Source organism: Accipiter gentilis, chromosome Z (genome assembly GCF_929443795.1).
Source record: "Accipiter gentilis chromosome Z, bAccGen1.1, whole genome shotgun sequence".
In the NCBI taxonomy this organism is placed as follows: domain Eukaryota; kingdom Metazoa; phylum Chordata; class Aves; order Accipitriformes; family Accipitridae; genus Astur; species Astur gentilis.
The window spans coordinates 77733493-77760191 of NC_064919.1; the positions used below are offsets into that span (position 1 = coordinate 77733493).

The 26699-nt window shown below is 66.9% G+C and overlaps 4 protein-coding genes across 4 annotated transcripts; 1 reads left to right on the forward strand and 3 right to left on the reverse strand.

Moving 5' to 3' along the window:
- Positions 1–556: 556 nt before the first annotated feature.
- On the forward strand, positions 557–12060 carry NPR2 (natriuretic peptide receptor 2). The gene is made up of 22 exons (XM_049795870.1): positions 557–1346; positions 6145–6344; positions 6429–6542; positions 6821–6956; positions 7048–7142; positions 7226–7358; positions 7476–7560; positions 7674–7794; positions 8192–8266; positions 8430–8507; positions 8648–8752; positions 9024–9095; positions 9172–9331; positions 9413–9568; positions 9648–9816; positions 9917–10063; positions 10246–10369; positions 10499–10567; positions 10655–10829; positions 10920–11018; positions 11114–11205; positions 11374–12060. The coding sequence occupies exons 1-22, from the start codon at positions 557–559 to the stop codon at positions 11434–11436; spliced, it is 3258 nt and encodes a 1085-aa protein (XP_049651827.1). The 3' UTR covers positions 11437–12060.
- A 656-nt stretch (positions 12061–12716) lies between these two features.
- On the reverse strand, positions 12717–17004 carry SPAG8 (sperm associated antigen 8). The gene is made up of 9 exons (XM_049795793.1): positions 16968–17004; positions 16052–16237; positions 15457–15627; positions 14449–14786; positions 13496–13574; positions 13354–13399; positions 13122–13236; positions 12938–13000; positions 12717–12851 (listed from the first exon to the last, which is right to left on the reverse strand). The coding sequence occupies exons 1-9, from the start codon at positions 17002–17004 to the stop codon at positions 12717–12719; spliced, it is 1170 nt and encodes a 389-aa protein (XP_049651750.1).
- A 1694-nt stretch (positions 17005–18698) lies between these two features.
- Positions 18699–20030, reverse strand: HINT2 (histidine triad nucleotide binding protein 2). Its single transcript, XM_049795157.1, has 5 exons — positions 19960–20030; positions 19387–19539; positions 19166–19270; positions 18974–19046; positions 18699–18842 (listed from the first exon to the last, which is right to left on the reverse strand). The coding sequence occupies exons 1-5, from the start codon at positions 20026–20028 to the stop codon at positions 18751–18753; spliced, it is 492 nt and encodes a 163-aa protein (XP_049651114.1). The 5' UTR covers positions 20029–20030; the 3' UTR covers positions 18699–18750.
- Positions 20031–20338: 308 nt separating this feature from the next.
- On the reverse strand, positions 20339–25037 carry TAF1C (TATA-box binding protein associated factor, RNA polymerase I subunit C). Its single transcript, XM_049796038.1, has 14 exons — positions 24816–25037; positions 24606–24699; positions 24229–24335; positions 24041–24136; positions 23883–23953; positions 23548–23795; positions 23363–23473; positions 23108–23231; positions 22921–22992; positions 22664–22799; positions 22441–22569; positions 22099–22273; positions 21827–21964; positions 20339–21528 (listed from the first exon to the last, which is right to left on the reverse strand). The coding sequence occupies exons 1-14, from the start codon at positions 24945–24947 to the stop codon at positions 20351–20353; spliced, it is 2811 nt and encodes a 936-aa protein (XP_049651995.1). The 5' UTR covers positions 24948–25037; the 3' UTR covers positions 20339–20350.
- Positions 25038–26699: the final 1662 nt, after the last annotated feature.

The window sequence follows — 26699 nt, forward strand, 5'->3', positions numbered from 1 at the left end:
TGGGGCAATCCGCTCCCCAATCCCCGGCCATTGCCCCCCCTCCTAGAACCCCGATGCCCCCTCCCAACCCCTCCTCACCGGACCTCCCTGGAACCGGCATACCCCTTCCTCAATCCCTCACCCACTGGGGACACCCCGAACGCGGATGCCCCCTCCCCAACCCGCCTCCTGGACCCCCTACAACCCAGGCACCCCCCTCCTCAACCCTTCCCAACCGGGACCCCCGCACTGGGGTCCCCAAAGCCCCTCCCCAACCCCTCCACCGGGGGTCACCCAGAAGGCGACCACCCCCGCCGCCTCCCACCGTGCCTCCCCCAGGACACCCCTCTCCAATTCCCCCCTCCCCGTCCCACCGGTCCCCCGCCCCGCCGCGGTGCCGCCCATCCCCGTGCCGGCCGGCCGGGCGGGGAACGGCGGCAGAGGGCGCTGGCCGGCCCGGGGCGGTGCCGCCCGGGGGAGGGCGCAGGCGGCGGGGAGGGCGGGCGGGGGGGGGGGGGGGCGCGGCGGGGCGCAGGAGCCGCGGGCGGCGGCCGGGGCGGAGGAGCCAGCGCGGCCCATGGCTCCGCGGCTGCCGCTGCCGCTGCTGCTGCTGCTGCCGCTGCTGCCGCCGGTACCGGCGGCGGTGGCGGGAGGAGGAGGAGGAGGAGGAGGAGGAGGAGGAGGAGGAGGGGAAGGCGGGGGGAGGCGGCGGGCGGCGGCGACCCCCGACGGGACGGTGGCTAACTTGACGGTGGCGGTGGTACTGCCGGAGCGTAACGTGAGCTACGCGTGGGCTTGGCCGCGCGTGGGGCCGGCGCTGAGCCTGGCGCTGGAAGCGCTAGAGCGGGGGGAACCGCCGCTCTTGCCGCGGCCCTTCTCGGTGCGCGTCGAGTTTATGAGCTCGGAGCTGGAGGGCGCTTGCTCCGAGTACGTGGCACCGCTCAACGCCGTGGACCTGAAGCTCTACCACGACCCCGACGTCCTCTTCGGGCCGGGATGCGTCTACCCCGCCGCTTCCGTGGGGCGCTTCGCCTCGCACTGGCGGCTGCCGCTCATCACCGGCGGGGCGGTGGCGGCCGGTTTCAGCCGCAAACGGGAGCATTACAGCACGACGGTGCGTACCGGGCCCTCGGCCCCCAAACTGGGTGCCTTCGTCTCCCACCTCCACGCCCACTTCAACTGGAGCACCCGCGCCGTCCTCCTCTACGTGGACCGCAAGACCGACGACCGACCCTACTACTTCACCGTCGAGGGTGTCTACCAGGAGCTGCAGGACGGCAGCAACCTCACCGTCCGACACCACATCTACTCCCCCGACGAGGGCGGCCCCGACACCGCCGTGCACTTCATCAAGGCCAACGGGCGCGGTGCGTGGGGCGGCGCGGCGTGGGGGGGAGGGGGGGGGGGCGGTGGTGGGAGGGGGGGGACCCCGCGGGGGACAAGGCTGAGCGCCCCGGGGAGGAGGGGTGGGGGGGGGGGAGAGTGGAGGGGGCTCCCCGCGGGGGGGAATCGGAGAGGGGAGGGGATAAAATCCTCCGTGGGGCGCAGCGAGGGGCTGAGGGAGCCGTGGGATCCGTGTGGGGCACAGTGAGGGGGCAGGGGTGCGGTGGGACCCGTCTGGGGCACAGGTGGGGGGATGGGGGTGCAGTGCGGCACACAGAGGGTATAATAGCAAGGGGCTTGGGGGTGTGGTGGGACCTGTCTGGGGCGCAGCGAGGGGACGGGGGTGCTGTGGAGCACACGCAGGGCACAGCAAGGTGTAAGGGGGGCAGTGAGACCCATCTGCGGCACAGCAAGGGGACAGGGGGCCGCTGAGATCCATGGAGGGCACGGCAAGGGGCTGAGAGGGCAGCGAGATCCGTGTGGGGCACAGCAAGGGGACGGGGACCCAGTGGGATTTGTGTGGGGTGCAGCAACAGACCCAGGAGACAGTGGCACCTTTGTGGGGCACCGTGAGGGTCTGAGGACACAGCGGGACCTGTGTGGGGCACAGCAGAGGGCCGAGGACATGGTGGGACTCATGCGGGGTGCAGCAGGGGGTTGGCAGAGTGAGCCCCGTGTGGGGCATGGCAAGGGGCCAGGGGCACAGCGGGACCCATGTGGGGCACAGGGAGGGGCTTGGAGCGCAGTGGGACCTGTGTGGGGCAAGAGGATGGGCTGAGGGCACGGTGGGACCCGTGTGGGGCATGGGGAGGGCTGGGCAAAGCAAGTTGTCTGTAGGGCGCAGTGAGGGGTGAGCACATTTTGTCACGGTGGGTCGGGGGGAGCAGCGGGACCTGCATGGGGAGGTGGGTGCGCAGGGGACAAGGCAGGACATGAGACCCCTGGGCCACCCCAGTGCCAGTGGGTGGGTCTATGGCAGGGTGGGGGGCCACGGGGTCCCCCTCCCTGCCCCCCAGCCCGGTCACCCTGTGCTGGGGGAGAGCCAGGGCAGACCCTCCCCTTGGCGTGTGGGGGCACTGGGGCCACCCTAACCTCTGCATTAGCAGGATCAGGGTGTCCCTGGGGGCAGGCTGGAACCAGCCACCTCCTCGGAGGCTGAAGGTGATGGTGTGGACGTGGCCATCCGAAGGGCAGCGCCTGCTATGGTTACATGCCCAGAGCAGCCTGGTGCCGACAGGCTGAGGCAGAGCCCCCCAGACTGGCAGCTGAGTGCCCTAGGCTGTGCCTGTCCCCACTGCGCCCCAGGGACGGGGCTGGGGATGGCCCCACCCTGCTGATGGAGGGATAAATCAATTTGGTGCCTTGTGAGTGCCCCAGGAGAGCGGCTATATCTGGAGCGGGAGGAAATGGAGGGGCTTACGGAGGCAGCTGGAGAGCAAGGGCAGCCTGATGCTCTTTCATTATTGATGAGCGGGGTGTATCGATCCCGGAGCCAGCCGCTCTGTGATGCTTCTTAATGGATCCTGAGATGCTGTGTCATTAAGAAGGACATCGAGCTGGGACAAGTGGAGCCAGATGGGCCAGCAGGAGATGTGGCCAAGGCTGCGTGGGACCAGGCTGGGGGCGTGTGGCTGGGGTGCTTTGGGGTGCTGGACCAAGTTCCCCAGGAACTGAGGCCGGTGGGGCTGGGTCCATGGGGCTGGCTGGGCATCCCATGGAGGGCTGTGGGAGCTGAGCAGCTTGTGGCTGCCCTGCTTGTCTGCTTGGCTGAGGAGCTGGGATGGAAGCTCCCTGCATGTGCCATCACCAGCCGTGGGGTGTGGAGCTTCACGTGGGGTGGTGGCAAAGGTCCGTGCAGGGAAAAAGGCTAAAATCAGCTATTCCTGTCAATGTTTCCGGCTTGGTGCCGTAAATCACCCCGATGGGAATCAATCCCTCCTGATGCATGGCTGCTGGGGGAGGAGGTCAGGCGTGGGCAGAGAGCTGGTGTCCCTCTGAGCCAGGATGCAGGGGAGTCTGGGCCCCTCTGGTCACAGCCCAGAGATAGGGGCTGGGTGTGGGGCTGAGTGCTTGGCCCTACAGGGACGGGTGCTCAGGGCTGTGATGCTGATGTTAGGTGCTTTCCTAACCGGGGTGTGTGGGACAGGGAGTGGGGACCCTGCAAGGCTGTCTCAGAATGCCCACCCCTGCATGGCTTGGCATGGACAGGGATGCAGGAGCTTTGGTTGCAGCCGCATCCATGTCCATGCCTTGCAATGACACCATATGTCATCCCTCTTCATGTCACCTGCCTTCTCCCAGCTGGTGGGCAGGAGTGTGGTAAACCTTTCCTGGGGAAAGCCGCTTCCCTGCCCCACCATGTGCCCGCAATGCTGCCGACCCCTGACATTCATGGCTTGTTTAAAGAGTGGGAATGGGGAGGACGTGGGTGCATCATCCCGACCCGTGTATGGCCACCTCGCATTTCCCATTGCCCCCTCACTGGTGCCTGGGCGACGTGCAGGGGCCCACGTCTCTCCTGCCACTTGCAAAAGCGCTGATATAATTAGAGCTGTGGTTGAGGGAATTACCGGAGCATCTGCCTGCAAAGCCCAGGTCCCCTGCCTGGGGAGATGGCTGGGTGCTGCTGCTGGGATGGGAGTGCATTTGGTCGTCACCCCCCACAATCCCCCCAGGCGTGGGACGGCCGCCTGGCCAGGGTGAGGGTCTCTGCACTGTAGTGTGCTGCGCTGGTGCGGCTGCTCAAAACTGGGATTTGCAGGGATTTGTTGCCCAAAACCGGGATTGGCCCTCACTTCAGGTTTATCTTCCATCATGCAGGGGTCAGGCATTGTCCTGCCACCCTGTCTGCACACTCAGGGTCCTGCCTGTCCCCTGGGGCCATGCACTCTGCCTCCTCCATCATGGGCACCCCCTAAGTAAATGCCTGGGGGCAGCATGCACCCCCAGCCTCCCAGGACCTTGTTCCCCTTGTCCTCAGTGATGCTGGGGCTGCCTTTGGCCATTCACTGTCCCCTGGGGGTGGGGGTGTGTGTGTGGGGGGGGGTGCGTGAGCAGGCAGGGGTGCTGCTGGCCAGTCAGAAGGCTGCCAGCTGGAGGCAGCTGCTAGTGTCATGAAGAACCCCGAGCATTGACCCTTCCCTTCTGTGTGGCTACTGCAACCTGTCCCTGGGGAGCCGTCCAGGCGCCATGGATCCCCTTGCTCGGTAGCCTTTGACCAGGCGGACTTTTGCCAACGCTGCCATGGAGGCTGGCTGCCCGGGGTGTCCCACCATCTGCCACCAGCTGTCGTGGCCCCCCAGCCCGTGTGGTGCCACGGGCTGCCTTTTTCTGCTATGGCGTGGGGAGGGACCCATGCTGTGTCCCCATGGGGGGGACCCTTAGCCTCCGCATGCTGTGGAGGTGCTGAGCTGCCTGTCCTGGCCAAGAAATGCAGGGACGGCACATTTCTGGGTGCGGGACTAGAGAAGTAGGGCAAGTCAGGAGTGTTTATTTGAGGTATTGCAGCACTCAGAGGGAAACCATTTCAGACCCTGAAACGGGCTTTTGCTCACGCACAGCCCAAGCTGCTGTGATTTCCCTCTCCCCTGTGCCCAGGAGCCGCTCCACACCTCGCTGTGGGTTTCCCGTGCCCATGCTGGGTTTCTTCTCCCACCCGTGGGCTGCCTCGCTGCCTCCGTGGGTGAACCTGCCAGCCCTGCTGCCTGCATGGCCGGGTGCCCTCCAGCAGCAGGGACCCTACCCCAGGGCGAGGGGCTTCCTTGCTGTCCCCAGCACTCTGGATCCAGCCGGGGCCCCGGGCCCCATGCAGAAGGGCTGCGCGCCGGGGCCGGCGCCCGAGCGTGACATTCCTCCAGCACCCCCCGCCACCTCCTCCTCCTCCATTGCTCAATCCCGGGTTCCCAGCCAGGCTGGCTGGAGCGGGGGCCCTGGTTTTCCGGGGGGAGGGAGGAGGCAGTGGCAGGATCCTCAGAAAGGGCAAGGAGGGCCCCTGCCTGGGGGGGTTTCGGACACTCTCAGGTGCCCGTCCCCACGGCCCGTGGTGCCCTGTGCCAGCCCCACGCCGCCCCCCGCTTAGCACCCGGGTGGGCATCCCGTCGGGTCTGGCGGAGCCCCCAGCAGTGGGTGGGGGGCACACGGGGCGGCTGGCCGGGGCCCGGACACCCCCTTGCTGCGTGGGTCGCACTAGCGAGATGCTCTGTTTCCAATTAGCGCCGGCGGCCGCCGAAGGTGCTGGAATCCGGGAACCTGCGCATTCCTGCCGCGCGGCCGGCCAGCCACGAACCCAAACATGGGTTTGTCCCGTTCCCCAGCCAGGATTCCCCAGGGGCCTCTGGCGCACGGCTCCGACGCCTCTCCCGTCCCCCCCGCCGTCCCCCCGGGGGAGCAGCTGGGGACCTGATGCCGGGGGTGGCTTTTGCTGGAGCAGGGTGCGTGGGGTCTGTGCGTGGGGTGTCTGCCTCATATTTTGGAGCAAGGGTTCGCCTGTTCTCCTTTCCCCCTTCAGCCCAAGCTGGCTGATGGGGCAAGGGTGGGTCAGGGCCAGTGAGAGTGGTGGGGCTGAGTGGGCTCTGTGGCCACGGGGCACGTGGCATCAGAAGGCGGTGAGCCAAGCACTGCCCCGTCTGCCTGCTCCATCCTCCCCGCAGTCATCAAGTGTGCCCCCGGAGCTGCTCTGCTCCATCGCCCCAAGGGAAAGCATCCCATCCCACACCCGGTTGGGGTGTCCCGGGGTGGGGTGGGGTGGCGTCGCCCCCCTGACGCTCCGTGTCTTGCTGGCAGTGGTGTATCTCTGCGGACCGCCGGAGATGCTGCGGCAGATCATGCAGCTGGCACAGCGGGAGAACCTCACCAATGGCGACTATGTCTTCTTCTACCTGGATGTCTTTGGGGAGAGCCTGCGGGGTGACTCTTCCCGTGACCCCTTCAAGCCCTGGCAGCAGAGCCCGGGACAGGACTCGGGGCTGCGCAAAGCTTTCCAGGTGAGCTGTGCCCGCCTGCCTGGGGACGGGGACCTGCCCAGCCTGGCCCTGCTGTGTGAACCAGGGTGCTGTGCTCTGTTGCAGATGGTGCTGGTGATCACCTACTATGAGCCCCAAAACCCTGAGTACCAGCACTTCCAAACTCAGCTTATCCTGCGAGCTAAGCAGAAATTCGGGGTGCAGCTCAACTACTCCTTGGTGAGTGAGTCTGCCTGCATGATGGGGCGGTGAGGACCCTCCACGTGGGGCTGTGGCACCTCACCAGGATGCAGAGGGTGGGACATGGCCAGAGGCAATGCCAGAGGGGCCATCCCTGGTGGGAACAGCCATGGGGACTGCCATCCCCGCAGGGTGCATGTTGGCTCTGGTGTGGGGTTATGGGGCAGTGGGTGGGTGCGTGGCCCCGGTGTGGGGGTCCTGGGGCCAGGGTGCTCCTGCACGCGTGGCCGCGGATGTGCTAAGGTCCCCCTTGGCAGATGAACCTGGTGGCGGGGTGTTTCTATGATGGGATGCTGCTGTACGCCATGGTGCTGAACGAGACCCTGCAGGAGGGCGGCTCCAAGAAAAACGCCACCCACATCATCGAGAAGATGCGTGACCGCAAGTTCCAGGGTAATGGTGGGACAGGGACAGCTGGGCTATGGGTGCCACAAGGGCAGTGGAACCTGGTCCCTGTCCCACCTTGGTCTTGCTTCTCCCACAGGGGTGACGGGGCTGGTGAGCATGGACAGCAACAATGACCGGGACACCGACTTCAACCTATGGGCCATGGGTGACCCCGAGAGCGGGCAGTACGAGGTGGGGGCTGGCAGCAGGATCCTGCTGGTACCTGGGACTGGGGGATGGGATGCTGGGGGAGGCCTCAGCTTTCTCTGCTGTAGGTGGTGGGACACTACTCAGGCGTGGAGAAGCAGATCCACTGGCTGGGACGACCCATCCCCTGGGTGAAGGGGGCCCCCCCCTTGGACAACCCACCCTGCGTCTTCGACGTGGATGACCCTTCCTGTGATAAAAGTGGGTGTACTGGCTCCCCATGTCCCTTGGTCCCCAGCACCCTTTGCTGTGGGTGCATGGCAGCCTGGAACCCATGGCCAGCTGGGCCACGCTGACATCCCCTCCTCCTGCCTGCAGCCCCCCTCTCCATGCTGGCCATCGTGGCTTTGGGCACCGGCCTCACCTTCGTCATGTTTGGCATCTCCAGCTTCCTCATCTTCAGGTCAGTTGGGGCTGGGGGAGCCTCTGTCTGGGCACCAGGCACCCCTCAGCCTGTGGCATTGGGGCAGGCAGAGCAGGGGCATATGGGGGCCTCACCCCCCATGTGCCCCCCAGGAAGCTGATGCTGGAGAAGGAGCTTGCCAGCATGCTCTGGAGGATCCGTTGGGACGAGCTGCAGTTTGGGAGCCCTGAGCGGTATCACAAGGCAGCGGGCAGCCGGCTCACGCTGTCCCTGGTGAGAGCTGCCAGGCCTGGGGCACCACCCTCCTCCTGCCCCTGCCCCTGTGCTGCCCTCCCTCCCTGCATGACACTCCTCCCCTGTTGATCCCCTACATGGCCCTCCATCCCCTACATAGCTCTCCATCCTCTATAGAGCCACACTACATCCATCCCCTGCATGACCCTCCATCTGCTGCAGACACACTTGATTCATCCCCTACATCCCCTGCAGCACACCATGCCTCATCTGATAGTCTTCATCCTCCCTACAGAGTGTGCAAAACTTGTCCTGATCTTGCAGAGCTTGTCCTGCACCATTCCCTGCACACCCCTGGGTGTCCCGGCCCTGGTCCACCATTGCCTGTCACCCCCTGCCCCAGGGTGCCCATCCCTAACCCCCTCCTTCCCTGCAGCGTGGCTCCAGCTACGGCTCCCTGATGACCACCCATGGCAAGTACCAGATCTTCGCCAACACCGGCCACTTCAAGGTCAGTGTGGCAGGTGGGGAACTGAGCCCTGCCCCCGAAAGCCGCCAGCCCTGTTGCGGTGCTCCCCTTGGCTGCACCCCCACCCTATGGGATGCTGGCACCTTGTCTTCTCCCCAAATCTGCCCAGTGGGCACTGACCTCTTCCCCCTCCCTGGCACCCCAGGGCAACGTGGTGGCCATCAAGCACATCAACAAGAAGCGCATTGAGCTGACGCGGCAGGTGCTCTTTGAGCTGAAACACGTAGGTTTGGGGTCTGGGCTGGGGTGGGCACCCTGCTTGGGGGTACAGAGGCTGGTTCTAGCAGTGGGAGGGGGGCTGGTGGGAGCAGCAGCCTGTCCCCTCTGACCTCAAGCCCATCTCGGCTCTGCTTCCACTTCCAGATGCGGGACATCCAGTTCAACCACCTGACCCGCTTCATTGGGGCGTGCATTGACCCCCCCAACATTTGCATTGTCACTGAGTACTGCCCGCGGGGCAGCCTGCAGGTAGGGGGGCTTGGGGGGACTGCGGGTGACACACACACACTCCTGGTGACCTGGCTGGGCTGGGTGTTGAGGACAGGGCTGTAGATGCTGGTGGCCACCCCAGCCCCACAGGACTCACAGCAGAGCTGCCCACACAGGCATCAGAGGCCAGGGGAGGGAAGGGGGTGGGACCTGCAGAGCCCCCCCCCCGCAGCTGGGTGCTAGGCGAGGCTGGTGCTGGTACCACCATCTCCGGGGTGCTTGGCGGGGTCCACTCAATGTGCTGTCCCAGGATGTCCTGGAGAACGAGAGCATCAACCTGGACTGGATGTTTCGCTACTCCCTCATCAACGACATCGTCAAGGTACCCAAGTGAGGGGCATGAAGGGCTGGGGGAGGTGCCTGAGGGATGCTGGCTTCACTGCATCTGTCTGTCCCAGGGAATGGCCTTTCTGCACAACAGCATCATCGGCCACCACGGCAGCCTCAAGTCATCCAACTGCGTGGTGGACAGCCGCTTCGTGCTGAAGATCACAGACTACGGGCTGGCCAGCTTCCGCTCACCCTGTGACGGCGAGGACACTCATGCCCTTTATGCCAGTGAGTGCCCTTTGCCAGGGACTGGGGGACCAGGGGGACGGGGTGGCCCTGCCTCACCACCCCTCGGCCGTGTCCCACCAGAGAAGCTGTGGACAGCCCCGGAGCTGCTGCAGAAGGGGCGCCTGCCCACCCCAGGCATGCAGAAAGCTGATGTTTACAGCTTCGGCATCATCGTGCAGGAGGTCGCCCTGCGCAATGGCCCCTTCTATATCGAGGGCATGGACCTGAGCCCCAAAGGTAAGCGTGAGGGGCAAGTGGGGGGTGGTCCCATCCCCACTGGGGAGGTCCGGTACTCACCGGCAGCCACCCCCGGCAGAGATTGTGCAGAAGGTGCGTAACAGCCAGAAGCCCTTCTTCCGCCCCTCCATCGACATCGGGGTGCACAGTGAGGAGCTGGCAGTGCTGATGGAGCGCTGCTGGGCGCAGGAGCCAGCCGAGCGCCCTGACTTCAGCCAGATCAAGATCTTCATCCGTAGATTCAACAAGTGAGTGGCTGGCAAGCGGGGAAGGTGGCCCTGGGTGGGAGCGGGGACAGTGGTTGGGGGGTACCTGTTCCCACGGGGACAGCTGCCTGCACCCTGGCAGGGAGGGCAGTACCAGCATCCTGGACAACCTGCTGTCACGCATGGAGCAGTACGCCAACAACCTGGAGAAGCTGGTGGAGGAGCGGACGCAGGCCTACCTGGAGGAGAAGCGCAAGGCGGAGAACCTCCTCTACCAGATTCTGCCTCAGTGAGAGGGGGCAGAGACGGGAGCGTGTGGGTCTGGGGGTTGGCATGGGGTCAGCGTGCACCCACTGCCATGCAAGCATGGGGTCCTTTGCTGGCTCTCCATGCTGGCGTAGGGCAAGGGATGCAGGGGGAACAGGGGGTTTTGGGTGGGAGCCCACCACCATCCCCCTCTGTCCTCGCCAGCTCCGTAGCGGAGCAGCTGAAGCGCGGGGAGACAGTGCGGGCCGAGGCTTTCGACAGCGTCACCATCTACTTCAGCGACATCGTGGGCTTCACCGCCCTCTCAGCGGAGAGCACCCCCATGCAGGTGAGAGCAGGGCTTGGGGGACAGCCCCCCTGCAGGGCTGGCGGAGGGGCTTACACACTGGCAGTGCTACCTGTGGGGCTGGGGAGACATGTCTGCTCCCAGCCTCACATGCACCCTTCCTCCATCCAGGTCGTGACGCTGCTGAACGATCTCTACACTTGCTTCGATGCCATCATCGACAATTTTGACGTGTACAAGGTGAGGGGACGGTGAGCAAGCGCAGCCCCCTGAAATGAGGCAGGCAGTAGGGAGCCCGGGGTGTACCCACTCTCCCTGACCCTGCAGGTGGAGACCATTGGGGATGCCTACATGGTGGTGTCAGGGCTGCCGGTGCGCAATGGGAAGCTGCACGCCCGCGAGATTGTCCGCATGGCCCTGGCCCTGCTCGAGGCAGTCAAAACCTTCAGGATCCGGCACCGGCCCAATGACCAGCTCCGCCTGCGCATCGGCATACACACTGGTGAGCCCCTGTGCTGGCTGGTGCTGCAGCTGGGGGATGCTCGCCCGCCTGCCCGTCCTGCAGCAGCCCTGGTCATCTCTGTGCCCGTAGGTCCTGTGTGCGCTGGAGTTGTGGGTCTGAAGATGCCACGGTACTGCCTCTTTGGGGACACGGTGAACACCGCATCCCGCATGGAGTCCAACGGCCAGGGTGAGCCATGGGGCTGGCAGCCGGGGTCGGGTGCCACGGGTCGTGCCACAATCCCGGACCCAGACATGTCCCTTTTGCCCCTCTGTGCCACCCAGCCCTGAAGATCCACGTCTCGTCCACCACCAAGGAAGTCCTGGATGAGTTTGGCTGCTTTGAGCTGGAGCTGCGTGGGGACGTGGAGATGAAGGTGAGGGTGTGGGGGCCTTGGTGGGGTGCCAGCCCTTTCTGCCGCAGGGGCATGCGATAGGTGGGTGAGTTGGGGCTGGGGTCCCTTGTCCCCCTTGGTGCTGGGGACAGCACCCAAGGAGCGGTGCTGGGGACAGGGAGGGTCTCACTGCCCCCCTCCGCCCCCCAGGGCAAGGGGAAGATGCGGACGTACTGGCTGCTGGGTGAGAGGAAAGACCCCAAAGTCATCTGAGCCCGGGGGCAGTGGCAGAGCCCCCAACCCCGATGGGGCCACCATGCTTCCCAGCGCCTGGCCCCCTCGGGATGCACCGGCACCCCCCCATCACCACAGCTCACCACCACCACTGCAGCCCCTCTGCTTCAGCAGGGCTCGGGCACGGGGGGGGCTAGCAGCCACGGCACCGCCTGCCCCCCCTCCATCGGCACCAGCAAAGCCCACCTCCCCCCACAGCCTCTGCTGGAGGGGGGGGAACTGTCCCCGATCCAGACCGGGGGAGACCCTATATCCCTCCCCACCCTCTGGGGTCCTGCCGCCCCTGCCCTCTCCCCCACGGCTCAGCTGGCTCTGAGCCGCTCCCGGGGCCTGGCTGCCCCGCAGGGCACTTTGCCGTCTCTTTTCAGTACCTGGCCCCTGGCAGAAGTTGTGCCCATGTCACCCCCTCCCCGGGGGGTGGGAAATGGGGGCTCCTGCCAGGACTGACCCCTTGGCCAGGGCAGGCTTCAATGCCACGGCTCCCACCCTCCCCGGTCTCCCCCTCCCCTGTATATAGCCCCGCCGGGTCATGTAAATACCCCTCCCCCCTCCCCCAGGTGTAAATATAGGAATCGCTGCAAACTATTTTGTTGAAATACAAACTTCCCCAAATCCCTCCGTCCCCTGACCTCTGCTTTGCTCTGCCCTAGAGTGCCAAGCAGGGTGGGGGCCCGAGGGGGGGGACCCCAATATGGAGCTCAGCCTGGGCTGGGGATGCCTGACCATGCCAGAGGATCGTACCCCGGGGGTCTGGCTGTGGTGTGGGCTGGGGGTCCAGGCATGGGGAACCAGCCGGTGCAGGGCGGCTGTGGTGGCGGCTGGCGAGGGTTCGGGACGGTGCTGGGAAGGCAGGGGCACAGTGGCGGGGTTTGCTTTGGCGTGAGGGCTGCAGTGCGTTCCTCTGAGCTCATGCTCTGGCCGCGCTGCTGCCGCCTCTTACTGGAACCCACCTGTGCTTGGGGACAGGATTGGGGGCCGCGTGTCACCCGCCATGGGGCGCCGGGAGAGAGTACAGTCCCGGGGGACAGGGCTGTGCCAGGGGGTCTCCCTCCATGCCCAAGGACGGAGGCTTGGGGCCATAACGTGTTCTGGGGCAACAGTGACTTGCAGAAAGGGCTGGAGGCTGTCCCCACGCCTGCGCTGCATGGCCCTGCGGGGAAGGGGATGCCAGGGATGTGGTGCTCCCCCTCCCAGTGTCCAGCCTGAGGACAACCCTGGGGCGGCAATGATGCTGGGATCATCTGTGCCACCCCTGCTTTTCATTTTTTGCGGGGTTGGAGCCAGCTGGTGAGGGGTGCACAGGGCAGGGTCGGCTCTAGGTACTCGGTGATGGGAGTGGAGAAGGCTGCGTTCCTCCGAAAGGGACTGTCCCCACTGCAGATGCTGGTGATACCCTGGAAGGGAGGGAAGCAAAGAGGTCCCTGTCAGAAGCCACTGAGTTGCCCCAGGTGCTGGCGGGGCAGGGTGCTGGGGGCCTTACAGGCAGGCTGCGGGCTTGCTCCAGCCAGAAGCTGCAGGGCTGCTCCGTGCGGTAGTTGTGGGGCTGCAGGTGGAAGCGATGTGACAGTGGGCAGGGGGGACAGCATTCCCGGGGGACACACAGGAGCCTTGCGGGCTCCCTAGGGGCTGCAGTGAGCTGAGCGGGGGCTCACCCCTGCCTGTACGTGGGTGGCAGGCAGCGGTGTGAACTGGCAGTCCCCGACGCGGTAATCCCGGTGCGTGGTGGAGACCGACTCCATGGGCATCTGCCGGGGACGGATCTCCTCCAGCATCTCCTTCCTACCGGCAGAGCAGACCCCACAACCCTCAGCTCTGGGGTGTCCCCTCACCCTGGGCAGGTTCCCTTCTCCAGGGCATGATTCCAGGGGTGGGTGGCAAGCGGGGGTGCAGGCTTGCCTGTATTTCTGGTAGAGCATGGACTCCAGCATGGCCTCCCGCTGCCCTGCAGGGGGAAGGTGCCATCAGCCCCGCAGCTGAGATCCCATCACTGCCTTTTTGGGGGGCACACTCAGGTGTGTGTGGGGGCCCTCAGCCTCACCTCGCCCCAGCAGCAGGGCCCTCTGCGGTGGGTGGTAGGTGTCCTTTGTGGTGGTGCTGTCAGTGGGCCGGGAGACGAGCTGGTGGACCAGCAGCCCGTGGTGGCCGTGCCGGTAGGTGAAGCCCTCGCTGCCCGGCTCCTGCCCCGGCATGGTGTCTAGGTGGTTCGTGGCTCTCTGGGGATGGATGGCAGAGGCTGCGGGAAGGGGGCAGGAGCCCACCCTGCAGTGCCCCGTGCCCACTTCCAGCTTTTAGGCTTTTGATAGTCCCATGGGGCTCTGGGCAGTGTTGGGAGGTGGGGGTAAGTCACCTCCTCCTGCTGAGCATCCATAAGTTGGGGGCACTGCCTCAGATCTAAGGTCATGCCACACAGGCAGGTGCCCAACACAAGCCCTGGCAGCAGCCCCAGAGGCATGAGCTGCAAAAAGGGGAAATGGTCCTTCCAGCCAGCTCCCCAGGAAAGCTGGAGTGGGGATACCTGCAACTTAGGCAGGGCTGACCTCTCCTGCCTGCCGGGGGTCAGCCAGCCTCGTTACAGCCACCCTGACCCCCCGGGTGCCCAGGCTGCCCCTATGGCTGGCCAAGCGCTCTGAAGGCACTTGAACAAATTGTGGGGTCCCCAGGCTGTGGCATGGCTTGGCCCATGTCCCTGCGATGGGCTATGACAATCAGCTCCCGCCAACCCAGCAGCGAGCTCCCGTCTCTCCTCCCAAAGCCCCCCTGTCGCTCCCCACATGCCTGCCAGTGCCTTTTGTGCTATTGAATTTCATCCCCTTTCCATCCTGCTGGGCTCAAGGTCGTCCAGGGAGCCCCGGCTTGGCCAAGGGCAGCTATTTAAAGAGAGGGGGCTGCCTAGGAGCGGGGGGCTTCACGGGATCAGCATGTGGGACATGGTGGGGCGGGTTTTGAGGGACATTTCCCCTGCTGGCCCCCCAGGCGGTGGTGGGGAGTTACCTCCTCCTGCCAGTTGCGGATCAGGCAGCTCCCCCGGGGCACCACCCGGCTGGGCTGCTCTACTGGCGGCTGCAGGGAAGTGGGCAGCACTGGCACCGCGATGAGGGGCACCTCGGTGGGGCAAGTCCCCCACTTGCCGGGGCAGGGTGGCAGCTCAACCCCGCAGGGATCCTTCCCAGCCTCAGCAGCTGGAACCACGCTGGGCACGGCTGGCAGGGCCTCAGCAGACAGCTCAGCCATGGCCGACACCATCTCCTGGGGCACCTCAGCTGTGGCTGACATCTCCTGGGGCATCTCGGTCATGGTCATCAGTGTCTCCCTGTGGTATGGGGGCTTTGCTGTGGGCACCTCAGGCGGAAGGACACCACGCTGGAGCCCAACCACGCACGGTGGCCTCTCCCCAGGGCACACGGGAGGCACGCAGCCCGTCGGAGCCACTGTCCTCTGGGACAGTCCCAGAGGAAAGGCGGTGGGATGCACCCTTTGCCCCCCACCCGGCCACCGTGTCCCCATCCCCCACCAGCGTGGGCAGGGCTCTGAGGCTGGGGAGCCTGGGTCCGCCACAGTGTCACCCCCACCCGGCAGTGGGGGACAAGGGACTCCTCTCCCTTTGCGGGGTGGAAGCGGTGCCTGATGCTGGGTCTGCGCTCTGGAAGGGTCTCCCCCCTCCATAACTCCCCTTCCCACCCTTGCCCCCCACCAGCAACATCCCCTGCAGTGTCCCCAGCCCAGACTCTGCCCCCCGCAATCCCCCCCCCCCACTGTGCCCCCTCCCGGCACTCTGTACCCCCCAGCACCCCCTGCCTGGGCTCTGCCCCCTACCTCCTCCCCACGTGTGACCCACCCCCCCCCCGCCTCGCCATGCCCTCGACCCCCCCATCTCCTAATGCCCCCCCCTCCCCTCAATGCTCCTCAGGCCCTGCCCCCAGGCCCCTGCCCCCCCAAATGTCTCCCTCGGGAGTCACTCTAGGGCCCTACACCCCTTAATGCCCCGTCCCGTCCCGGTACCCCGTTCCAGGGGTCTCAGCCCCCCGCCGCTGCACTCCGGGCTCCATGGCGCCTGCGCAGGGTGAAACCGCTCCGTCTCCATGGAGACGGTAAACACCGGCCGCGCCCCGCCCGCGGCCGCAAGCTCATTGGTGGTGCCGGGTGCGTGCGCGCCTCCCATTGGCGGAGAGCCTGAAGGGAGGAGGGGGGCGGGACCCACTGGGGGGCAGGATTAGAGTAGAGAAGGGCAAGTGGGCGTGGCGAGAGGGCGTGCCCGGGGTAAGTGGGCGTGGCGGGGGGGGCAGGAAGGGACGAAGGCGCATGGCCGGGTCTGCTGGGCGTCCGGCCCGGGCTCCAGGACCGGGAATTGTCCCTACCTCTGGGGGTCCGTGTACCCCGGCCCCGGCCTGCCCTGGTGCCTTGGGTCTGCCACCAGGGAGGAGCCCTGTGCCCAGCCAGGGCTCGCAGGGCCTGGCCTGGGGGAAGGAGTGGCCCCAGAGGCTCTCAGGGAGGGGGAACACGGGTGGGCACCCCACCCTGGCAAGGACAGCTTGGCCCCGTGGGGCCTGGGAACACACTGCTCCCCATGACACCACCCAAGTGACACCCCCCTCACCGCCATTTGGGCCTGGCCCTCGGGTACACCCATCCACCCCAGGGACCCAGGCCTGGCCCAGGGTGACAGGGCGGGACGGTCCTGGCGCCTGGCTGGGCACAGCCGGTCCCCTGCAGGCGTGGACCAGCTCCCCTCTCACCGACAGGCCTCGCTGGGCCCTCCCCGGCCCCCCATCCCCACGGAGGCCTGGCAGAAGAAGGGCCCTTTGATAGCGCGTGGCGGGCTCCGGCGCGAGGGCTGTTATTCCAGCCCTCTGCGGTGCGCACCGCCGGGGCCACCGCGTGCTCGGAGCTCGGGCCTCTGTTTTTCCTGGCTGGAGATGTGCCTGGCCCCTCTGGCCTCAGCCGGCCGGGGCCCCCAGCGGGTACCGCTCCTCCCTCCGGGCGCTGGGCCTTGCGCCAAGCAGGGGCTCCTTCGAGCCCATCTGCTGCGCAGCTGCGGTGAAGAGGGAGAGGACGTGCGCCGGAGCTCAGGCTCGGCAAAGTGGAACCCCCCCCCCCCGCCCTCCCCGCCATGCTGGGGCCGCACCAGCCCTGCTGCCACTGGAGGTGGGTAATCTGGGTGGCCTGAGGGCTGGGTGCTTGCTGCGAGGGTGCTGGGGTGCGTGCTGCCGGTGGTGCCCCCCATGCTCGGACCCGGGCACAGGGCTGGCCCCTGAGGTGCACCCATACCCCAGATCATGCTGGGGGGAGGGGGGTGGCAGCCTGGGTACCCTGCCCCAGCTTGCACCCTAGGGTGGTCTTCCCAGGAGCATCCCCAGATTCCCCACGAGACAAACGTCACCTTGACCCTGGGGCATCCAAAAGCCTGGCCAGGCAGCACGGGTGCCAAAGGGACACCGAAGGGACACGAAAGGCACCACAATACAGTGTGGGACAGGGACCCTGGCGATGCCAGCCTGGGGGTGTGCACTCACCGTGGGGCAAAACACTCTCGGGTGGCATATGCGGCATTGCCATGGGGCTGCACCCTGGCAGCACTACCGTGGGGCAGCAGCCCTAGAGCTGCTGGAGCACATCTGGCTGCCTCTCGCCAGCTGACACATCCCCCACCGCCCCCCTGCCCAGATCTTTTGGGAATTTGCGTCATTTGTGATAGTCTTCGGCTGAGGAATGAAAACAGCCGTTGGCCCCCCCTGCTCTCCCCCCACCTCAGCCCAGCCCCATGGGGCTGTGACCGCTGTGCTGCCCCGGGACTGACAAAATAAACCTGGCGCAGAAGGAAATGCAATTGCAGGCGTCCAGCCCCTGACCTCGCGTGCCAGCACTTGCCCTCCGCCAGGCACGGCATTCCCCGGGGGACTGCTTCTGTTGAGCCCTTGGGGGGGGGGGAGATGCACTGGGGATTCCTGACTCCTCGTTGGAGTCCTCACCTCCCCAGGGACCCCCAGCCCCTCTTTGGGGTTCCCAGCTCCAAGGCAGGGCTGTCCCATGTCCAAAAGTGACCCCAACTTGTGCCGAGGCTCGAGCGGGTCTCGGTGGCTGGAAGCAGCAGCACCCAACATTTTTAAGGTTCATTCGCACCCCAAAACCATTCCCCGTACTATACTAGATAGGTGGGGGGAAGTGACTGGGCTCTGCCACAACCCCACGCTGCTCCCTGGGGCGGGGGGGGGCCCTGCCGCCAGCGCCACCGAGCCGGAGGCTGAACAGAGCCGTCATTCTGCCCGGCGGGCTGCGGTCCCCTCTGCGGCTGGCGGGGGGCCCAGGCGGCCCCACCGTCCGTGCCAGGTGGGCCGTGCACCACGCCAGCACCGGCCCCCCCCAATGCTAAATATAGCCACGGCGCCCGTCCACGTCCCAGCACTCTGTGGTGTGCAACGCTTGTGTTTTGCACGGCGGTGCACGTGCATGGGGGGGTGTCTGTGGTGTGCGGCACGATGTGTTCTCTGACAGTCGTGCGTGCATGGGAGGGGGGTCTGCTGCACGCAACGCAACGTCATGCACAGGGGCATGCATGCAGTGGGGACCTGGGGTGTGCAGGGCAGCGAGTTTTGCATGGCGGTGCACGGGCCGGCGAGCACGGTGGTACAGCGGTTGGTGTACGTGCGGTGGGCAGCAGGCACACCAGGCAGCCCACCCTGCACTGCCTGTAGCTCATGGCTGTGAGACACCTGGGAGCTCCCAGCGAGGGCCCTCGGGGGTGGAGTAGATGTGCAATTAGCGCTTGTAGTTCAATTTAGTGCAGTTAGTTCACTTTTGCAAGGCAGAGAAGCCATCAGCACCTGGCACAGGGCTCTGGCAGCAACACAGGGCTGCTTGGGGGGCACCCAGGTGCAAGGTGGGGGGCATGCAGGGGTGCTAGGGCTGCGTCGTGGCAGTGGGGCTGGGTGGGCACCCCTGGGACTTTCCCCAGCTCGGGGACACCCTTGTGGCACCTGGCCTGCCCAGCACCAGGATGGGCCTTCTGGCTGTGGGACGTGGGCACCCCCCAAAAACCTCTTGCTTCAACTGGGGGGCTCCAGAGCACCTCCAGCGTGGGCAGGTTGGGACGTGGGGAGCCCAGACACGCGCCCACACCCCCCAGCCCCCCAAGAAGCAGGGCACCAACTCCCACCTGGGTCCCTCTCCCACGTCCTGCTGGCATGTCCCTGCTGCCGTGATGCCCGAGGCTGCCCACCCCCAGGAGGGCCACCCCGACACAGAGCCACTGCCAAGGAGATGCTTTATTGGGGGGCGGCGAGTCGGGGGGGTGGGGTGTCAGCCAGGGGGCCAACCCAGCTGCCGCCCCCCCAGTACGTGGAGGTGCAGATGGTAGACGGACTGGGCGCCATGTTTCCCGTCGTTGATCACTGCCGGGAGAGGGACGGGAGGGGGGGTGGGGGGGGGGGGTCAGGCTAACCCCACACATCCCCAGCCCCCTCACCCCCGGGACCACCGGCGAGGGTCCTGCCCCATGGCACGGCAGGGGACACCAACTCACCGAGGCGGTAGCCGTCAGCCAGACCCTCTGCCTTCGCCGTCCGTGCTGCCACCACCAGCAAGTGCCCCAGGAGCTGCGGGGCGGTGGGTCGGGGAGCAGGAGGGTCAGCACCGTGCGTGTCCGTCTGTCTGTCCCTCACCCAATGTCCCAGGGACATCGCCCCCCACCCCCTGGCAACCCACCCGGACTCACCTCGGTGTCCTGGGGACCCACGCGGCTGATCCGGGGAATGGGGCGCTTGGGGATCACCAAGAAGTGGACGGGGGCTTGGGGGGCCACATCGCGGAAAACCAGGCACTGCCGGGGGAGTGGTGGGAGAGCAGGCTGAGCCCGGCACCCATGGGTGCTGCCTTCCACCCCCCCTTCCCAAACCCCACCCCGGTGGGGACAGGCGGCCCTAATGTCCCCGCTACCTTGTCGTCTTCGTAGAGGATGGTGGCGGGCACGCTGCGGGCGATGATCTTGCTGAAGATGGTGGGCTGCCCGCTCGCCTCCTCGCCGGCCGCCGCGGCTCGCCGCGCCTCGCCCACCTCCCCGTCCGGACCGCCGGGCACCGCCACGCAACGCTAGGGCCGGGGGGCACACGGCGGGGGGGGCTTACGGCCTGGCCCCCCGCCCCTCCGCGGGGGGACGGGGACCGCCCCCGGCCTGGGATGGCGGAGGGGGGGGGGTGACACGCGTGGAAGGGTGACGGGCGTGGGGGTGCATGGGGGGGGGGGGGGGGAAGTGGGTGGTGATTGGGGTGGTGTGGGGGGGGTGCCGGTGTGATGGGACGCACGTGGGTGCTCCCAGCCCCCTCCCCCCCCCCCCCCCCCAATCCCCCGCCGCGGCGTGGGGGTGGGTACTGCGGGGCTCATGCCCCACCGCGGACCTTGCCCGGGGGTGGGAGCAGGGCGAAGGCACGGCCGGGCCCGGCCACCCGTCCCGGTCCCGGTCCCCTCCCCTCCCCCCCCCCCCCCCTCCCCGACTCCCGCCCTCGCGCCCACCTGCCCCGCGCGCAGAGCGCCCCGCGCCGCCCAGCCGCGCGCCAGCCCCCGCGCCAGCACCGCCGCCATCGCCGCCGCGCTGGCACCGCCCCGCCACCTCATTGGCTCCCGTCCCTGTCACTCCTAACACAGACACCCCCCCCCCCGGCATCTTAAAGCGCCCGCAGGCGTCTGTGCCCACGCGTGTCACTGCCGGGCCCTGTCCACGCCAAGCACCCGCCGCAGAGGAGCGTGTAGGGCTCCCCTCCCCCCCCCCGTGGGTGCCTTGAACACAGGTGGCGGCACAACTCCCACCCCCTAGGTGGGTGACATGAACACGAGTGGGGGTACCCCCACACAAAAAAAACGACCCCCGGGAGGGAGGCTGGGCCAGACGGTGTTTATTAGGTGCTCAGAAGCCCATGCGTGGGCGCTTGCGGCGGGGCTGGGAGACGGAGGAGAGCTGGCTCTGGGAGGAAGGGATGCAGAGCTGGCTGGCCTGGCTGCCAGGGAGCTCTGGGGGCTCGGGGGGGTCGTCGGCCCACACCGCCAGGTAGTCCCGCAGCGTCTTCCGCCGCTCCTTGGGGATGCCACGGCAGCGCAGGCTCTGGGAGGAGAGCAGGGCTTCGTCGGGCAGCGGTGATGCAGGTGGGACACCAGCCGGTGGGGAACCCTCCCGTGGGACCACGGCGGGTGGGCCAGGGGAGAGTGACGTGGGGGCCGTGTCGCTCAGCTCCGACAGCTCAGACTGGTAGGTGAGGGAGGAGGTGAAGCTGGCCGAAAGGCTGCGCCGGCCCCGGGCTCGCTTCTGCCGCCGCCGCCGCTCCCGCAGTGCCCGCTGCCTCTCCGCCATGTTGAAGCTCGTCCTCTCCTCCCACCACTGCCCCCAGTCCCCGGACCAGGCTGCCGTCAGACGGGTGCTCAGGGGGTCCGGATCCCCCACCAGTTCCAGGGGCTGCGGTGGGATGCAGGGTTGGGAGGCCAGGGGGTCCCAGCGCTGGATGCAGCCCCCTTCCCGCATGGTCTGCCGCAGCTGCCGGCGCAGCTGCTCGTGCAGAGTGCTGGGGCCCGCTGGTGTCGCCAGCTCTTTGCGGGTGAAAAGGCGCTTCTGGCCGAGGGTGGCGGGGTAGGCGTGCCGGGGGGGCTCCCCGCAGCCCTCGGAAAGAGCCTTCAGCCAGCGGCGGTAGCGCAGGGCTGCGGCTGGGCTGGGCACCGCTGGGGAGGGCTGAGGGCTGGCACAGGGCTGCTGGGGGAGTTTGGCTTCCTCCGGGGCTGCTGGTGTGCCCACATCCTCTTCCTCCTCATTGATAATCACCTCCAGGTTGGACAAGTAGAAAGTTTGCTCTTCCTCCTCCTCCTCCTCCTCCTCTTCTTCTTCTTCCTCGCTGCGCAAGGCCGGCGGGCTGCTGGCAGGAGTCTCGAAGAGTGGGGAAGAGCCAGGGGCTGTCATGGCCTCATCCCCTGAGGTGGGTGCAGGGGGCTGCGCTGCCTTGTGGGTCAGCCTCTGGCAGAAGACGTCCCCAGCCTCGGAGAGCTGGAAAACCAGCAGGGACTCCCACGGACCATCCTCCTGCAGTGCAGCAGCCAGCCCTGTGGGGACAGGGGAGGCATTGCCACTGGTGTCCTGGCCCTGTGGACCCTCCTGGGGCTTGGCCAGCAGTGGGGGCTGCCTCCGTCCGCCACCATGGGCACGCTCACTGCTTGCTCCTGCCCCCCATGTCCTTTTCTAGGTCATTAATCTCTTTGACAGGGTTGTTCAGGGCTTTGCTTTTGCTTTTTCAACCAGTCCCCCCCTGCCAGGGCACAGCAAGGGCTATAACCCCAACACCCCTCCAACCCACATTCTCCCCCCCAGGACCTGCACCCCAGGATGATGCGGGGCACCCACCGGCAGCTGGGGCGCTGAGGCGCTGCTGGAGCATGTGGTGGCGGTGCGGGAGCTGGGCAGGCAGGTGCTGCAGGCAGCCGGCGATGCTGTGCAGCTTCTGTGGAGGCCCCACCAGCTGGCAGGCCGACTGGTTTCCCCCTGCGGAAGGACAGGCCAAAAACTGGTCAGTGAGCACCGATGCTGGGGCAGCAGCTAGTCCTGGTGGCAAGGAGGCTGGAAAGTGGGCACAGAGGAGATCTGGTCCCACAGCACCCCAAAGCCCCATCTCTCACCCTGGTATTGCAGCAGCAGCAGCTCCTGGGTGTGGGATGCGCCGAGCAGCACCTTATGGCTCCTCTCGGGGCCCCCCGGTGTCAGATGGGCAAAGAGAGGGGGGGCCTTCATCATGTGTGCCCACTTCAGCACAGGCACCAGTGGCAACCGCTCATCCAGCACGTACACGGAGAACTGGGACAGGGAAAGGACAGCACGGCTCAGGGGGGGCTCACCCAAACATGCCGTGTCAGCCCCCCTCAGCTGGGCGATCCCCCTGCCCCACGGGTGCTGGGAACGGGAGGTGTGCTGGGCTGTCCTCCCCCATCCCGGCTGTCCTTCCAAGGTGCAGCAGGACTCACCTGGGTGGTGACGAGGTGCTGGGAAGGGTGAGCCCTCCCCAGGTACATGGGCAGCACCACGCGCTCACCCTGTTGGCAGCCTGCTTCCTCGCCCACCTTGAACAAGCCGAAGTGGCATCTCTCAGGGGCCTGCAGCAGCAGAGCGGGGTCCTGTCAGCAATCCGGGCTTCGGAACCCTCTTCCTCACCCACCACCAGCCCCCTGCCCACCCTCCCGGGCTCACCCGGGCATCCAGGCACTGCAGGCCAGTGCGGTCAGCACAGCTCAGCACCCGCGGGTGGGCAGTGAAGTCGCTCCATCGCCAGGGGGAATGGTCCCGAAAAAACATGGTCTGGGGGTCGTGTCGGAGCCGCTGCAGCCTGCGGGGAGAAGGCAGTGCTGGCACAGGGCAGAGCTGCCCCTCTTGCTTGGGTGCCCCCCGATCGCCTGAGACCCAGGTTCTGTGTGAGCCTCCTCCCAGCCCCAAGTACCCCATCTCACCCCCTCTCGACGCTCCAGAGGTAGACGGCTCCACTCTGGGTGCAGACAGACAGCTCCCCAGGGAGGTGAGGGCTGCAGGATGGAGGGCACAGCATCACCGCGGGGGCGAGAGCATCCGCCACAGTGGGGAGGGCTGCAGAGGCAGCAGAGCCCCCTCCTCGCAAAGCTCTGTTCCCCCAGCACCTACCTGACGGTGAGGCAGGAGGCAGGCACACTGGTGCGGATGACCTGCAGCGGGGTGGGGGCCGCCCCTGTCCTGCCCGGAACCCTCCAAACGCCACAGTGATAATCCGAGCGGACGCCAATGAAATCTGGCAGGGAACAGGAGGCAGCGTGTGAGATGACAGCATTCCAGGGGCTCCCTGCTGTCCCTCCACCCCACCCCACACCCTGCCCAGCCCGAGGTACATATCCCGGCCTACGGATCCCAGGGCTGGCTCACCTTCCCCGTCCACCCGGGCAGCAGCCACTTGCCGGATGTGCCCATTGAGCTCAAACTGTGCCGGTGAGCCTCGGGCACGGGGCAGCTCCTCTAACACCACGTCCTGGAAATCTGGGGTGCTGGCTAAGGGTAGTGCAATGCGACCCCCTCTCCCCTCCCCAAGGACACCCCATGGGGAAGGATACAGAGGTGGTTCATGGCCTGGCCTCCGGGGTACACCAGGCGGCCCATTCGTGCCCCCACGTTTTTGGGGGGCAACCAGGCCAGCGCTCCCCCGGTAGAGCTGTCATCAAAGAGCAGGCTGGCCCACTGCAGCAGCAGCTCCTCATGCACATAGTCTGCCAGCAGCCCCAGTGGCACCTCAAAGAGCCAGTCGCGGCAGAGGTGAGAGAACCAGCGCAGGCGGGGGGCAAGGTGTTGTCGGGGGCAGCCGCTGCAGGAGTACAGACAACATCAGGTGGGGGGAGAAAGCAGGAGTCCTCTCAGCACTTTCCAGGGCAGAGGACATGGGGACACTTACCGCCTGGCCTCCAGACGGCCAATTTCCTCCATCAGGGCCGTCATCCGGATGGTGTTGTCCCGGGCCTGTCTCTGTGGGGAGAAGAGACAGAGGCTGGGGCTGGCAGCTGTAAGGGGAAGGGTGGGGGGCAACATTGTCACCCCTGGATAGACACTGACCCTCAGTTTGGAGTTGCCCAGGTAGAAGTTCTTGTGCAGCAGCCGCCCCAGGGAGCCAAATGCATCTTCTGGGTGGTCCACAAAGAAGTGGCCCAGCTGCACGGGGAGGACAGGGAGAGGTTGGGATGTGCAGGGATCCTGGTCTGTCCCCCCAGGTCCTCAGCGGGACACGGCACCCCAGGCCCTACCTGCTTGGTGAAGTCCAGAGCGGCTGCAGACTTGCCTGCCTGGAGCTTCCTGCGCAGGACACCGCGGTAGAGGATGTCCCGAGGCACGAGTGAGGGGATCCAGCAGCCTGCGAGGAGAGGGCAGGAGCTGGTTGGTACCATGCAAGTACTGCAACACCGCTGTAGCAACACGGGGCAATGGCTCACCCATCCCGTCTCCCTCCTGTGCTAGCATCCCCGGAGAGAGCTACTAAAGCTCCCCGTGCCAGTGCGGCAGAGCCACTGGGGATCTCGAGCCGCAGGGCAGCTCGGCAGGCGGGTGCAGAGACTGAACAGGGCGTCCCCCCCGCCGCTTCCCGGGCAGGATACCCCCCCACCCCCACCCCGGCAGCCCTCACTCGCGTTGGGAGGCAGGAAGGGCACGGCAGCGGCGTCGGCGGGTTCCCAGCTCTCGCCCGTCCCGCCCCGGCGGGGCACGAAGGTCGTCTCGGCCTGCAGGGAGAGGAGGCGGGAGGTGAGAACGGCCCCTGCCCGCATCCCCCGCCGGGCTCCCACGGTCCGGCCCGAAGCCCCGCGCCCGGGCAGGGCGGGTTGCGCCGCGACCTCACCTGGCGGCGGCGGGGACCGGCCTCCAGCACCTGCCCGTACTCGCCCCAGCCGGCGGCCGGACCAGGGCCGCCCTCCTCCCGGGGCGGGCCGACGCTGAAGTACGAGGGGAAGAGAACGGCCGGGAACTCCATGGCGCCGGGGGACGCGGGGCGGGAACGGGCCTGGACCGGGCCGGAGGGTCCCGAAGGGGTCCCGGGGGGGATCTGGGGGGATCTCGGGGGTTCCCGGGGGAGGGGGGGGGGTCTCGGGGGGGGTCCCGGTGTCCGGGAGCCGTCGCCGGTCGGTGCCCAGGCGGGAACGGCGCCGCCACCGGAAGTGGCGACACCACAGCACCGCGCACCAATCAGCGCCCGAGAATGGAGCGGAACTAGAGCGGCGCGCCGGCGGCAGCGCGGCGCGGAGCACTACCGCCCCCTGGCGGTCGGAGGGGTGCGTGGAGTGGGGGGAAGCAAACGCGCCTCCGCCACCGGGACCGTGGGGGGCGGCGGGGACCGGCACGGGACCGGGCGGGGGGAGCGGTGGGGAGCGGGCTGGGCCAGGATCGGCAGGGCAGAGCACCCCCGGTAGTGGGGCTGCGCCCACGAGTAACCCGCCCGCCGTGGCCGAGGCGGACGGTGATGTCAGGAGAGTTCGGGGGTGATGTCAGGGGAGTCCGGGGATGATGTCAGGGGAGTTTGGGGGAAGCGGGATGAGATCGTTTCCAGTCAGGGTGTCCTCATCCCCGCAGGCGGTGCCCAGACCCCGTCTCCCGGACACCTCCTCTGTAAGACAAATATTATAAATCATTATAATAAGATGGCAGCCACGGTCAGAAAACCTCGCGACCCCCATCAAACACCCCCCATCGGTAGTCCCCCCACCAGCCCCTGTAGGCAGCCCTCACCGTCGCCCATCCCCTCTCCACAAGACACCCTCTGTGCCCCCGGCATTGTAGCCCCCTTGTCCCCCTGCACCCCCAGCTCCAAGGCCACCTGCATCCCGGCTCCATGTCCCCTGTCCCCCTGCCCCGTCTCCCTGAGCCCAGCTTGCGCCCCTGTCCCGCAGCCCTTATCTCTGTCCGCAGACTGTAGCCCTGTCCCCTGCCCCAGGCCCCTGTCCCCAGCTTCTGTCCCTGACCTCCAGGTCTGTATCACTGGCTCCAGTCATTGTCCCTGTCCCCAGCCCATGTCCCTGTCTCCAGATTGTACCCTTGTCCTCAGCCCTAGGTCCCTGTCCCCAGCCCCATGTGCCCATTCCTGGCCCATATCTATGTTCCCAGCCCCATGTCCCTGTCCCCCAGGCCCGTATCCCTGTCCTCAGTCATTGTCCCTGTCCCCAGCCTATATCCCTGCTCCCAGCCCCATGCCCTTGTCCCCCAGCCCCGTGTCCCTGTCCCCAGCCCCGTGTCCCTGTCCCCCAAGCCCATGTCCCCGACTCCAGCCTGTGTCCTTGTCCATAGCCCCATGTCCCCAGCCCCCAGCCCTTTGTCCCCAACTCCAGCCTGTGCCCCTCTCCCCCAACCCCACATCCCTGTCTCCCAACTCCGTGTCCCCGTCCCCCAGCCCGTGTCCCTGTCCCCCAGCCCCATATCCCCAACTCCAGCCTGTGGCCCTGTCCCCCAACCCCATGTCCCTGTCCCCAGCCCTTTGTCCTCAACTCCAGCCTGTGCCCCTGTCCCCAGCCCCATGTCCCTGTCCCTCAGCCCACGTCCCTCTCCCTCAGCTCATGTCCCCAACTCCAGCCTGTGTCCCTGTCCACAGCCCTGTGTCCCTGTCCCCCAGCCCCATGTCCCCAACTCCAGCCTGTGTCCCCGTCCCCCAGCCCCATGTCCCCAACTCCAGCCTGTGTCCCCATCCCCCAGCCCCATGTCCCCAACTCCAGCCTGTCGCCGTGTCCCCCAACTC